The sequence below is a fragment of the Amphimedon queenslandica genome, unplaced genomic scaffold (assembly GCF_000090795.2).
Source record: "Amphimedon queenslandica unplaced genomic scaffold, v1.1 AMPQUscaffold_13140, whole genome shotgun sequence".
Lineage (NCBI taxonomy): Eukaryota > Metazoa > Porifera > Demospongiae > Haplosclerida > Niphatidae > Amphimedon > Amphimedon queenslandica.
In genome coordinates this window covers 26,879-41,173 of record NW_003546624.1, presented here as the reverse complement: position 1 = coordinate 41,173, position 14,295 = coordinate 26,879, and the positions used below count along the sequence as shown (strand labels likewise).

General features: G+C 37.7%; 1 protein-coding gene across 2 annotated transcripts; it reads left to right on the top strand.

Moving 5' to 3' along the window:
• The first annotated feature begins 2 nt into the window (after positions 1–2).
• LOC109584991 (uncharacterized) lies at positions 3–11,679 on the top strand. Of its 2 annotated transcripts, none has more exons than XM_020000902.1 (30): positions 3–41; positions 443–497; positions 1,355–1,438; positions 1,554–1,616; positions 1,850–2,224; positions 2,300–2,443; positions 2,501–2,590; positions 2,847–3,058; positions 3,382–3,457; positions 3,511–5,133; positions 5,390–5,530; positions 5,593–5,685; positions 6,010–6,267; positions 6,353–6,415; positions 6,473–6,565; positions 7,088–7,189; positions 7,586–7,731; positions 7,994–8,077; positions 8,160–8,367; positions 8,733–8,815; positions 9,105–9,213; positions 9,271–9,335; positions 9,415–9,605; positions 9,659–9,826; positions 9,925–9,999; positions 10,156–10,225; positions 10,277–10,361; positions 10,740–10,979; positions 11,028–11,081; positions 11,529–11,679. In XM_020000902.1, the coding sequence occupies exons 2-30, from the start codon at positions 450–452 to the stop codon at positions 11,610–11,612; spliced, it is 5,127 nt and encodes a 1,708-aa protein (XP_019856461.1). In that variant the 5' UTR covers positions 3–41; positions 443–449; the 3' UTR covers positions 11,613–11,679. The 2 variants fall into 2 exon arrangements, with proteins under 2 accessions (XP_019856461.1, XP_019856460.1); XM_020000901.1 differs by lacking the exon at positions 3–41 and adding an exon at positions 59–182.
• Positions 11,680–14,295: the final 2,616 nt, after the last annotated feature.

Sequence of the window (14,295 nt, the reverse complement as noted above, 5' to 3'; positions counted from 1 at the left end):
GTAGATATTCATTGATTGATTTCCATTGATTGGAAGAAAAAGTGAGTTTTTACCGGCACTTATTTTTCCTTTTCCTTCCCCTCATCACCTGCGAAATCTCCCTCAGTCTATTCCCCCGGCTCCCCTCCAGGCTATGAGCAGTGCATGAAGGCCATCAATCCTCTCGTTTCTCCTCCACGAAGGTTTTAACGCCCTATTTTCTTCACTTCCCCCCTAGGCCATGACTTGTCAATGACCCCCTTTCATAGATGTCTCTCGTAGATTTAGTTCGAAATCCTTCAGGCTTCATCAGAGCCCTTTGTTTTACTGATGATATCAGTAGAAATAATGTACTCCTTGCATTAAAAGATACTTTTTAGGATTATAATTTTTATTTTAGACCAACAAAGGCTCACTCAGCCATTTGAAGTTGATTATTATTTTTTGTTTTCTCTTTCGTTAGGTAATTCATGGCGAGCGACGATAGTGCAAATTGTGACTACTCAAAAGAGTTTAAGGTATCGAACTTCTTTTGTATTTTAGTGGATCATGTTCTATTTTACATAATACATATAATCAATTAATCCGTTGTACCACACCCACATAATTAGTGACTAATTACTGATTAAAAATCATTTTAAGTTCTACTCACTCTCTAGCAAGAGCTCCAGTTAGTTTTATTGAAGAATTTACTAAAACTGTCCATCCATACATGTATGTACATGTAAATGTACATGTAATTCATCTTTATTCATGAAACATTCGAGTCAGCACATTCCACTTATAATAATAATAATAACAAAAGTACTCTTGGCATAATAATAACAATAATAATCATAATATAATAATGATAATGTATAGAATACCAACAGTACTTTTCTATGCATATATGTACATTATTCTTCCTTGATATTGACATGTACATGTATTATGAAAAACTACACTGGTCCATGTACCAATGGATTCAGTCACTTGATCTAGTTTATTCTTATATTCTGATAGTCCTATGTACAGTGTAACCATTATTTCCAGTTTGCTTCACCCAATTATCTACGAACAAGAGATAACCTGGCATTCTGCATGCTTCAATTCCTAAAAGTCATTTCACTATAAAAGTGACTATTTCGTAATAATAATTGATCAATCAACCCAAAGTTCATGCTAAAAACTAATAAATGCTTGTACTAATTATTGTACATGTACTACATGTATGTTGTTTGTAGCTTTTTGCATAGTGTGATATTTTGTTGTATAATAGCTAATGACTTTATTTGGCACCCATCCAGGACATTGTAAATTTGTATATTTTTGTATATTATTGTACTATGATGCCTTTTCATTTCTGTATATTTCTGTATAACTTTGTATACTGCAGAAGCATTTAAGAGAACTCACTGCGCAGTGGAAAACGTTTTTGAAGAAGACTAAGAAGATCTTGCTAAAATGTCCAAATTATGAAGTTAGCTTGTGTTAATTGATAATAAATTAACATTAATCATCGATGAATGTATACAATTGTGTGTATGTGTAATACATTTAATGGAGTATATCTCTTTCTTTTCCTTCCTCAATAGAAATGTGAATACAAGTGTAGCAGTATTGGTGGCATGCAGTATCATTATCCTCGCTGTGCTGGAGTGAGCTATTCTCCTCTTCTTCTTCTCTATCTCTCTCCCCCCCTCTCTCTCTCCCCCCCCCCTCTCTCTCTCTCTCTCTCTCCCTCTCTCTCTCCTCCTCCTCCTCTTTCTCTCCCTCTCTCTCTCTTGGTTTTATATTTTATTTTGTTTTTGTTTGTTTTTCATTCTTTGCATCAACTAGATAAGTTAATCTTTCATCTTTCTCTCTTTCTTCCTCCTTTCTCTTCCTCTAGGCCTGCCCTGTATTCAAGTGCAGTGTCTGTGGTAGAGAGTATGAGAGTAGAACTGGTCTCAACTATCATCAGTCGAGTTACAATCATTTCTCTTCAACGCCTCTAGAGGATCGTCTCGTTCTGCCCGAGCAATCAGTCACACCAACTTCATCGTCATCGGATCTCTCGGCTCTCGATGCCCCTCCCACTTTACCAGCTCCGCCCACATCATTAGCCCTGCCCTCATCTTCAGCTCTGCCTTCATCTTCGGCTCCGCCCGTAAAGAAGAAACGAGGCCGTAAGCCAAAGTATAGAAGGAACAGTAATACAGAAGAAGGTGTGGCTTCTAAAGAGACTCCGCCCATCACGATTACAATACCTTCGATTGAATTTTCGGTAAGCTTTTTAAAATTGACTTTACTCTCACTCTCTCCCTCCCTTCCTCTCTCTCTTTCTCACTCTCTATTTTAGGATGAGTATCGTTCTTTTTTACCAATATGGCGCGACGAGTTAAAAGCTAATCAATACGTAACGTGTCCTAATGCTCCTGGTGGGTGTCAGTACCAGTGCAGCACTGTCAATGGAATGAAGTATCATTATACGCGCTGTCAAAAAGTACACGACTCTAATTTATTTTTCTCTTTATGTATGTATATATCTTTTTCTATTTAGGAGAAGCTGCCTGAGTTTCATTGCTCAATTTGCAAGAGAGAGTTTCATTGTCGCTCTGGACTAGTCTGGCACTTGAAGAATGCACATAAAGTAGAGAGAGAGAGGGGAGGGGAGAGAGAGGGAGGAGGGAGAGAGAGAGTGGGGGGAGGGAGAGAAAGAGAGAGAGGGAGAGAAAGAAAGAGAGGGGGGAGAGTTAATGAAGAGAGTACATGTACATGTATCTGTCACATGATGATGACATTATTATTATTATTATATTTATTTTTATTATTATATCATTATTATTATTATATTTATAAATTATTATATTTATTTACATGTATATTTTTATTGTTATTATATTTAGATTAATGATGATCTTATTAATCAAAAGACCTTTGAGCTCCCATCCCTGACAGAGGAGAGCGATAGCAATGGAGGATCAGCTTCTGGCCCTAAGCCAAAGAGCAAGAGAGGAAGGAAGAAATCTACAGCAACTTCTAACGTAGCACCACCTGCAGCAGCACCTCGTCAGCCTTCTTCCTTTGAGTCTAGGAAACCATTAATAAGAAAGAGAAAGTATGTATAGCAATTCTTATCATTTAGGTTACGTTTACACAGCAAAGAAAATGAGGTGATTTTGTGCCTGTTTTATGCTTCTGTTTACACTCAAGGAATCAAAATGTGATAAAATCTTGATAAAACTCTATACTCTGTTCAAAGTGTATTGTTTTAAAAACAATGAGCTTTGCATTGCTGTGTAATTAACCCAGCCTTACTCCATGTATTGTTATGATATCATTTTTCATTTTTATTGACTTTTTTTATTATGTATTAGTATTCAATTATTTATTATCATTCAATTATTATTATCATTATTATTAATTTTTTAAAATTATTAGATTACGTAAACCTCTCTCTCCACAATACATTGGCTCTTCAGTAATTAATGAATTAATTGCAGCATCGCTTTCAGAGGTAAACCATTATTGTTATTTATTTATTTATAATTTTATTATTTATTTTATTAGATGCCTTCAACTGCTTGGACCGGTTCTATTCCTAACCCTCCGAAGCTCCACCCACCGCCCACTAAAAGAAAAGTCCCTCCCACCCAATTCAATATAAGTGATAGCATCCCGACTGATGATATAAAGTACGGGTCCTTAACAGTAGAGTACCCCCTGGAGACCCTAACTGAATGGCACGAGTGGTACTCTAGCAGCGACCAATCGGACGATGACGATGATTATGATGAGGAAATGGACGAAGACAGAGACGAGTTTTATCAAGAAAAGGCGGAGTCGAGTGGCTTGGGAGGGGGCGGGGTTACCGGGCGGGAACAGAAAGGCTACAAAAGCGATTATTCCAGTTCTCTCTCGGACGAGAACTCTTCAGACGAGGATTATAGAGGAAGTGGTTATGTACCTAGGGGTAGGGGGCGTGGTCGAGGCAGAGGGCGTGGCCGAGGATCCAAGCTTGTGAAAGACGAGGGATTAGGGGGCATACCCCACAGTTTACCACCTGGGCCTCCGGTGGTTAGGGGGAGAGGGAGGGGGAGGGGAAGAGGAAAAAGAATTGAAGTTGAGACTGAGAATAAATTCACTCCAATCAGCAACACTGGAGTAATGAGTACCAGAGGAAAAGGAAAGACAATAATAGGAGGAGGGGGAGTGAGTAGTGTAGTGACACCATCTTGTGTAACGCTCAATTATAAGAGAATATCAGCTAGTCAGCTTCCCCCACCCCCGGGGATCATACTGCCAGCTAAACCGTCTAGTGTTGAGTCGCAATCTGTCAAACTCGTCAGTCATGCTGGCACGCCTAAGTTGATTAGGCCGGCTCCGAAACCAGTCAGGCAGGAATTGAAACTGGTTGGACAGCCTTCTGGGGCTGCTAGTGGGAGTATGGCTCGTCCTAGTGTTCATAAGCCTCTCATTTTATCCGGGGGAGGAAAACCGGCTAAACTAGTCAGTCCGGTTCCTGTTCAAAGACCCAAACCAGTTAACCAGGTCAGACTGGTGTCTCCTCAGGGTGTGAGGGGGTCTGGTGACTACGTTCAATATTACCAGGTCCCTGTACAGTCCTTGCCTCCTTCTTTAGTCCCAGTTCAGCTAGTGTCCTCTAGTAACTATCACTCTCCATCCCTAGGAGGGGGTCTGGTATTATTGCAGTCCTCGGGGGTCAGCAGGGATCCCCCTCAGAGAGTAAGTGTCATCACTAATCCACGTCCCATTATTCAGACTCTTCCAAGAACCCTTGGCCCCCCTAAGGGGGGAAATATCACTCAATTAGATGGACCAGTTTCTAAAGGAAAAGGAAAAAAGAGGACAAGAGAAGATTTGGATAAAGAATTTGAAAAGGTTCGAAAGGACTTAGCCACGCCCACCACCACCACTCCTAATTTATCACCAAACAAAAATCCTTCAAACGTTCAAAAGAGAAAGAGAGGGAAAGGGAAGGAGAAAGGGAAGACAAAGAAAAGAAAAACAGACAAAGAAGAGTTGAATGAAGAGGAGGAGGAGGAGGAGGATGATGAAAGAGGGTCACCAGCTGGAAAAAAGAACTCATTTAGTTGTCCAAAATGCTCCCTTCTCTTATCATCAAGATCAAAACTACAAACTCACATCAACACTACTCACCTTGAAGTTTCTGTAAGTACTATATAGCAGGAAATTTTGGAGGGAATTAAATTTGGCGAATTGGCGTTTTAGCCATTTGCCAAGATAAAAATTCGCCATTTCAGCAATTATGCCCACAATCGCATGTTGCCACTAATTTACCAGATTAGGATCTGCCAGTCACCCAAAGTTTAGCAATTCGCCGAATTTTACTCCCTCCAAAATTTCCCGCTATACAATATGAGTATACTCAAATCTCTCTCTCTTAATTGTCCTCTTTCTTTTCCAGCCCGAGGCTACAGTAGCAGAGAGGGCTCCATTGTGGAGAAAAGCTATAAAGAAGTATAAGTATTTCTCTTGCGAAAAGTGTCAGACCTTTAAAGCAAAAAGTGTTGCAAGTATGAAATATCATTACGAGAGATGTGGAAAAGTAATTAAATTTTGTTGCTGTTTTGAAGTTTTATTTTTGTACCCTAATTGTCCATTTTGTAGGACATTGAAATTATTTCTTGTCCGAAATGCGGCAAAACCTATACCACCAAAGCCGGTCTTGAGTATCACGTGAAGACCGTCCATGCAACACCAGTGAGCCTCCTGTTCTAACACTCTCTTTTTCTAGTTTTTAATAAAAGTATATTGTATTAAGTTGGGTTTAACAATATGACATTAGCCCAATGTACCATCAATTTGTAATCAAAAGTGTGGGCGATTTGACTTTTGACGCATGCTTTTAACTAATTTCTATTCCAGCGTCAAGCCTATTGTAATATTGTAAACCCTCCTTTACATTAGAGTTGAACCAAATTTAACTGCAGTGTCAACATAATTAGTATCAGGACTAGCTTGTAAATCTGCCTTTAGCATCATGAATAATATACTGTTATACATGTTTATGATTATTGTTATTAGGAAAGAGAACCAGCCCCAGTCTCTGCTCCTCCACCTGCTCTTGATCTGTCCATGACTCCAAGAGCTGCTGCTCTTCAAGCAGTCAACAAGTTACAGGAGCAACTCTCCAAGCCAGTGGAAGAACCGCCTCTAGCTCCTCTCCTCCAGTCTTCTACTGGTGGGGAGGAGGAGACACAGGATCTTGATGTGCTGGAAGAAAGCTTGTTCACTAATGCTAGGAAAGTTTTAAAAGAAAAAGGCGTCATATTGTGCCCAAAGGTAATGCACATACATGTACATGTACATGTATGCTCATAATTGCCTTTAATGTTTTATTAATATTAATTATTTTTATATTTGTCAGGGGTGTGGCCAAGAGTACAAGTCGTTCCTGGGTTTCAAGTATCACATGGAAAACGGGCACATGGTAATTGATAATAATTAAGTTATTGTTAATAATTGTGAGAATGTGCTGAATTTGTAGATGAAGAAGTTTTATTCCTGTCCTTATTGCAAGGCTATTTTGAAAAGCAAGCATACAATAGTGAACCACTTGGAGAAGAAACACCAGAAATCGGTAATTGACAAAGTACATGTACATGTACCATCAACTAGTATAATTCATGCTTTCATATTGATGTCCTTATGCTATATGGAAAGTGTGTGCTGATTCCGACAAAAATTTTTCAAGCTATAGCCATTTTTACAAAGTAACAAGTTTTTGAAAAAAAACATGGAAAACCATGGGCTGTTTTATTTGAAAAATGGCTTCGAAATCACCCAAAATTTTTTATTACACATTTTGATACATATTGATGTCCTTATGTTATGTACATGTAGAAAGTTTGAGCTGATTCCGATTAAAATTTTTTCAAAAAAAACTATGGACTATAGCGCTTCTAAAAAAATGGCTCCAAAATTACTCCCAATTTTTATGTATTTTTTGATGCATATTTTATATCATTATGTGTTTCCTGACAATCTTCTGACTTCTAATTTTACGAATTTTTCATAACACAAAAATTGCAAATTTAATCCCCCGCAAAATATATAGCATATACAATGTAAGGATTGAAGTATCTCTCACTCTCTCCCTTAGGTGGAGGATCCTAGTGATTTTGAATATGTTGCTCCTACTAACCTATCAACCAGTGAAGATGAATACAATGATGATGAAGGAGAAGCAGAAGGAGAAGAAGAGGTAGAGATGCACTCACAATCATAACCACTGGGTGGACTCCTATTGTCATTACTTAGTCTTACACTAAATGTACAGTACATGCAAGTGTAGTTCACCTTGCTATTAAATACACATATGGGTACTATTAATTGTAAATTTTGTGCTTGGGTTGAAAATCACAATCATTAATACATGTACATGCAATTATTAATTCCGCCATATAACTAGTGGGAATAATTACTTAATCGCAATTTTTAATATCAGCAAAATCTACTACATGCTAAAATTTCAAAATTTGGTACCTGCAATTAAAAGTCACTTTAAGATACTAAAATACATGTACATGTATTTTCATAATAGCAATAGCAGTACATTATTTACATGTACATGTACATGTATCTCTGTGAATCACTCTAGGAGGAGATGGAAGTTGAAGATGATGATGATGATCATCATAAGTCAAAGAAGAGAAAGTTAAAGAGTCGTGATAGAAGTATAGGAGGAGGTAACGTCACTTATAACATACCACCGACCTTCAGTTACAGAAACACAGTATCTTCTGTGTGAGTGGATCCACTTTTTCCCCCCTCTCTCTCTCTTTTGTTGTTATACATTTACCGTACAAAATGATTTATTGGGGAGGAATTAATATTGGGGATTGGTGGTTCTATAAAGAAATTGCCAATATTAAATCCACCATTAACTTTCCAAAGTCAAATTTGCCAAATATTACTTTCACCAATAAATTATCTTGTATGGTATGTTATTTTAGAAAATTTTACTGCAACTTTCACATCACATAATTTTATTTCTTTTATTTTTCAGTAAAAATAGAAACACGACTCATCACAATTCATTGTTTCCCAATTGGAGGCCGCATAGTGAGAATTTCAATTTACTAAGTGATCGGTAAAAGCAAGCAAATGATTATTATTCTTATTATTATTATTATTATTTATTTATTTATTTATTTATTTATTTATTTTTTTAGTGATTGTATCCCATATCTGCCACTAAATCAAAACTCAATGACGTATACACACAAAAAAGAAAATGGCTCCTTATCTTTATTCAAGGGGTCCAGTGACCACTTAATATTTGTGGGGGGTCCTGTGTGGTCTATGGACTGGGCACCAAACTCAAACCCAAACTCCAAGCACAGTTACGTTGCTATGGCAACTTATCGGACTTATAATGAGGTAGGCGTATGCACATGTACATGTACTTGTACTTTGGTATAGGTGCCTAAGTCATACTTGTTCTTGTTTCCATTACTTTTTTGATGAATCAGCATAGTACAGAGTCTTTGCAAATTCCATCAAAAATGACTATGAGAAAATTCTCTATTTTTGTATTTTTGTGATACGTATACATGTTCTTATGTTGTGTAGAAAGCTTAAGCTGATTCCGATAAAAATTGATTTTTTATGAATTTTTAAAGTTGTTCCAAAAGCCTTATACTATTGTAAGGCTTGAAGACTTGGAGTGTGACATATTTTTAAAAATACATGTCAAATTCTAATCATAAATAAAAATTAATAAAAAAACCCATTTCCTTTAATAGGTACATGCTACCAGTGAGGTGTTAGCTCTTGATGGACTAATACAACTTTGGGATTTTGGAGTGCTAACAGCCACTGGCAACAGGTTAGCATTAATACACTAATCCTTCCCTTTCATTAGGGAAGAAGGTTTAGAATCAACATAAAGCATAAATTGATTGGGTGATCTGACCTTTTTGTGTAGATAATGCTTTAAAATTGATGCATTTATGCACTGTACATGTACATGTAAATGTACATAATTGGCTAAACTTACATGTAGTTTTGTGTTGTCACTGGAAATCTTCCTCTTTATTTCTCTCTCTCTCTCTCTCTCTCTCTCTCTCTCTCTCTCTCTCTTTCTCTCTCTCTCTCTCTCTCTCTCCCTCCTTCAGTGCCCCAGTATCAGAGTATTGTTATGCTTTGGCTCATAGTTGGGGAGCCATTCGTGGACTGAAGTGGTGTCCCTCTGGTGTGCAGGACACGCCCACTGAGAATCACTCTGTTAGTTCTAAACATTATAGTTATTATTAATTATTTGTGTGGGTGTGTGCCCTATAGAGTCCATTGGATAGACTGGGACTGCTGGCAGCTGCATGTAGTGATGGACAAGCAAGAATATTGAGGTATCGTTATTGTTGTTGTTGTTATTATTATTATTATTATTATATTATTATTATTTACTTTTAAAATATTATCCTATAGTATCCCGTACCCTGCCTCTCTCTCCTCTTCTTTCTCTCTCTCTGGTTCCTCTCGTATTTTCTCCGTGAGACCGTCGGCCATTTTAAGACCTGGCTCTTCACAAGTGGCTAGTACTGAGTATGGCCAGTGCCTCTGTCTTGATTGGATACCTGGAGGGGAACACAATAGAATTGCAGCTGGTTTCAGCAACGGTATTATAATGAAATTATATCAGATAATACTCGATAATTTACAATGTACATAGGCACTATATGCGTGTGGTCTTTGAATTCCATTCTTGGATTTTTATGTTCATCTCCAGACCCAGTGGAGCGGGGTCCTGTGTTGTATCCCATTATTCATTTGAGGGGGCACACTGGCCCCGTTCGCTGTCTCGCCTGGTGTCCAAGAGACACCAACTACTTATTCTCAGGTATTTTAAGTTTAAGCTTTAACGATGCAAAATTTTGCTGTCTATTGGTATAAAATTTTGCTTATACAAATATTTTTAAATTGTGTATGTACTTGTAGGTGGAGCTGACAAGTGGTGTTTTGTATGGGACCTCAGGCAACCTACTGCACCTCCTGTACAAAAAACTGACAGAGGTATTTAATTATATGTATATAGTTTTATTATTATTGTTATGAAAATTTTGCTCAAAATTTAATTACAGCTCATGCACATGTCAAAACTGCTATGTTAAAAGTTATTCTATGCAAATTTTTCATTTGATATTTCTCAATCATTATTTTTTTGTTTAGGTGGTGTTATTACAAAAGCCGTTTGGCCCCTAGCCTGGCCTGGGATTTATATTGTAGAAGACATAGCCAAGTACCTTAGCATACCTGTCATGGACTGTAACTCAATCATTATCTCTTCTAGGACCAGCTCTATCTATATTTTGTCCTTCACTCAAAAACCAGGAGCAGCGGCTTTTCTATTCACTAAAACCTCATCACCAATTTCAGTAAGTAGTACCCCCAATACATTATGTGAATCAAGATGTACAGTACATGTACATTGTACTTTTACTGTACATCGTCTATACTGTATATCCTTAAATAAAAGCCGGGTACAAATAAACGCCTGGGTAGCAATAAAATGGAACTATAAATACGCAACTCTAGCCTTTAAATAACATTGATACCTTGTAGATACATGTACAGTACTTCCTTAGGTTCCTGAAGTCAAGTGCGTGAGGTCACTGGTTCAAATCTCGCTGTTGGCCCAAGTTTTATTATATTTAAAAATTTTTTCGAGGTCCAAATACCATTTTAAGAAATAGACGCCCGAGCTTTTATTTAAGGAAATATGGTACATGACTACATGCTCTTATTACTGTTAGGCTATTGGTTACTCAGCTGACAGCGATAAGATTATTATGGGTACTTATTCCGGTGAGGTTTTCCAAGCCATGGCCAAGCCCAGTTGTTATAATTATAGAACTAAAAGAAGACACATACCTCCTCTGGGCATGTTAACTGCCAGGCTACAGCACGAGGGAAGAGCACCAACTTATGGCGACGAGTTGAGTGATGTTGTAGCTAATTGTCGTATCGTATTCAGTAACGATCTAAAACTGAAAGCAAGTGTTATTTAATGTACTAGTTTGTATATTACTGTTTACTTTCAGGATTCTACTGACTATTATCAGCCGGAATGCATTCCACTTACTGCAGTGACCAGTGTAAGTAACTCTAACTTTCTACACAGCATAAGGACATCAATATGTATCAGAAAATATAATAAAAATTTGGGCATAACTCCAAAATTTGAGCTCAGGATTAGCTCAAACTTTCTACATAGCATAAGTACATCAATATGTATCAGAAAATGTAATAAAAATTTGGGGTGATTTTGGAGCCATTTTTCAGAAAAAAGCATGGGCTATAATAGCCTTGGGTATTTTTCAAAATTTGCTAGTTTTGAGAAAGTATTCATAACTCCAAAATTTGAGCTCAGAATTGGCTCAAACTTTCCACATAACATAACCTATATCTGTAATGTATAGTCCACATTAATATACAAAAAAATATATTTTATTGATATTGCACACACACACACACACACACACACACACACACACACACACACACACACACACACACATTGATGATTGATTTATGTTGTATAGTGTGTGTGGAATCCTTCCTGTGATAAATGGAGTCTATGTGCTTTAAACAATGGGTTTGTCAAGTTGATCAGAAGTTACAAATGAGGCACTTAAATCTATGAAAACAATATTTTTTCTCACCATTTTTTCTATTATATGATTATTCTTTATCATTAATGCTTGTATTATAAATAATTCATTATAATTATAATTATTATTGTTATTATTATTATTATTATTGCTATTCAAATTCATTATTAACTTTAAATAATAATAATAGTAATTGGTGATAATAAGTAGAGTATACTGGAGTATACAGGAAGCAATAATAGCCTCCAGTGAACAGAACAAAGAACTTGCAAGATAGCAGCTCTGTCATTACTTTCTTCAATATATCTCCTACTGACATCAGCTTATTGGAGCCAGCATAGGATGAGCACAATTAAAGTATACTCGAGGTAAAGGCTCTTTTATTACAGTTTAAAGTCTGCATGATTCAATAGCTATAGATTTACTATATCTACTTGTGATTGTTATTATTATTATTCGCATCTAATAGTGATGGATCTTACAAAGTTGTGACAGTTCAACCCGAGACAACGTGTGGTGAGCTACTGAGAAATGTTCTGAGCACGACTCTTGATGCACACGAGAAAGAATACGTCCTGAAACTAGAGTACAAGAAATCAGGTAAACAAAAGTTGTTTAGTGGGCACAACTTAATGCATATAGCACAATATTTGCTTTCTGTGTCTATGATTATTATAAATGTTCACACACCCACAGGTTTAAGAACTGCATCAACAGACGAATGCATTAAAGATCTGAATACTTCTTATTCCGACCAATTGGTCAAAATACACCTCTGTGCTGTCAGTGAGGTCAAGCATAAGGCACAAAGGAAAAAAGGTACATGCTCAAAGTAACTACAAGAATGCCGGCATGCATGCAAGAAGACATGCAAATAACTACATGTATGTGAGCTTGTTTCCTTATTCTGCATAAACAATCCACCCCAGCATAGTGCTAAGTAGGAGCTTTTAGCACTTTCACTGTTGTTTTCCTCTCCTTTATCAACAGGGCAGCACAATCCCTTATATGCTAACCTTGTCACTGAAGGACTAGCAAGTTCAGTGAGCAGTGCCGGAGTCTCTAAGAAGAAAGGAAAGATTGAGACACTTCCTGTCTGCTCAGTTTTAACAACTGGAGCTCCAGCAGCAGGTCTCTCTAACAAAGCTCTGGCATCATCATTCTCTTCTGCATGGAAGATTGGTTCACAAATACAACAGGTATGTATTATTAATGTCACTGTTATTGATTTCAACACTAATTGAAAGGATGATTCTAATTATGAAAATCAAGAAATTATTCGGACTGCCAAGAAAAAGAGAAGACCGCGATTATCAGTGACAAGAGCAGTGAGGGACTCCAGAGGATTTTATGAGAACTGCTCTGAATTGGAAACAAGTAAATGCATTAATTTAGTTAATTATTAATTCCCATTCTCTCTCTCTCTCTCTCTCTCTCTCTCTTGTAGGATCAGGTGGGGATTCACACTCCAACAGCTCAAGGGAAAGCAGTGGAATATTTGAAGAATTGGACTCATGGTTTTGTGAAGAAGGTGATGAGTACATCATGTCACTGGAAGATATCAAAGAGACTCAGACAGACCCTCAAATCCATCAAGAAGCTAACACCAGTAGAACCCTTGAAAGAGTTGGTCATACTAAAAAAGTAGGGCCACAACTGTCAAGCATCAATACAGCCAGTACTCCTTCACTGCCCTTGAAAGGGAAAGTCATTTCATCTCGTCATTACAGTCTCGAGAAAAAAATGATGAGAACCACAGCCCAGCCTCCATTGTCTCCAAGGCATTATAGCCTTGAGAGTTTTCCCGCAGCAAAGACTAATATGAGAGATTCCGGCTTTGATAGCCCTTCCTCTCATTTTGTTCCTCTTCGACGGCAGGCAGAGCCTCAGCAAGATGAGTATATTGTAATGCAGTCAACTTCATCTATCATGTCGAGGCAAAATCCATCGGAAGATTTCAGAGAAGACGCTAGCAATTTAACGAGACTCAAATCAGCTAAATCCATGGAGTTGCTAACATCTGATGTCATCGATGAAATAACAGAGTTCACTCTTGAGCCTCCTGTCAACCAAAACCAGCCGATCTCACCTCAGTATGCAAGTGTTTATGATTACCCAGCGTATCCTTCGATAAAAGAGTCTGAGCCTACAGCAGCGACTTCTAGTGATAGCATAGAGCTAAGGAAAAAGAAAGAGGAGCCTCCAAAGATACCAGTAAGATTCTCTTCCTTGGATGCATATGATACTGTCCCTGATCACGTTCTCTATCAGCAGGGAAAGAGGTTAAGTGCTCTCCTTAATCAAGACGGCGATCAAAATTCTGGCGGACATGGGAAGTCGATAATAAAGTCTGCGCTCAATAAAGTTATGAAAAGTCGTAAAACGTCTCTCCCTGCACTGACCAATGCTGAAAAGGTGGGCACCGCTAAACCACTGACCCAGTCGACGCTTGTAATACCGAAAGTACCAAAAAGGAAAAAAATATCCGTTGATATGATCTCGGCGCCAATCATCACCAAATGTCCGTCCATGGAGTCCGTCTCATCTGATTCTGCCAAGAATGATGCTAAAAGCTCTTTCCTTGGAGTCCCTGGAGAAAGGGAGCGTTCGCACAGTCTTGTTCAACTAGAGGTGGATTCCGAATATGTCAAAATGCATCCTCAGTGGCACAATAGTTCACTAAATGATCTCTCTACTG

What these genes read in the sequence shown, in the direction of transcription:
- LOC109584991 (XM_020000902.1), top strand. Translation starts at nt 450, where the DNA reads ATGGCGAGCGACGATAGTGCAAATTGTGACTACTCAAAAGAGTTTAAG. An exon ending in AAACCTCATCACCAATTTCA is followed by an intron (nt 10,362 to 10,739) that starts GTAAGTAGTACC and finishes TATTACTGTTAG; the next exon opens with GCTATTGGTTACTCAGCTGA. An exon ending in GTAACGATCTAAAACTGAAA is followed by an intron (nt 10,980 to 11,027) that starts GCAAGTGTTATT and finishes GTTTACTTTCAG; the next exon opens with GATTCTACTGACTATTATCA.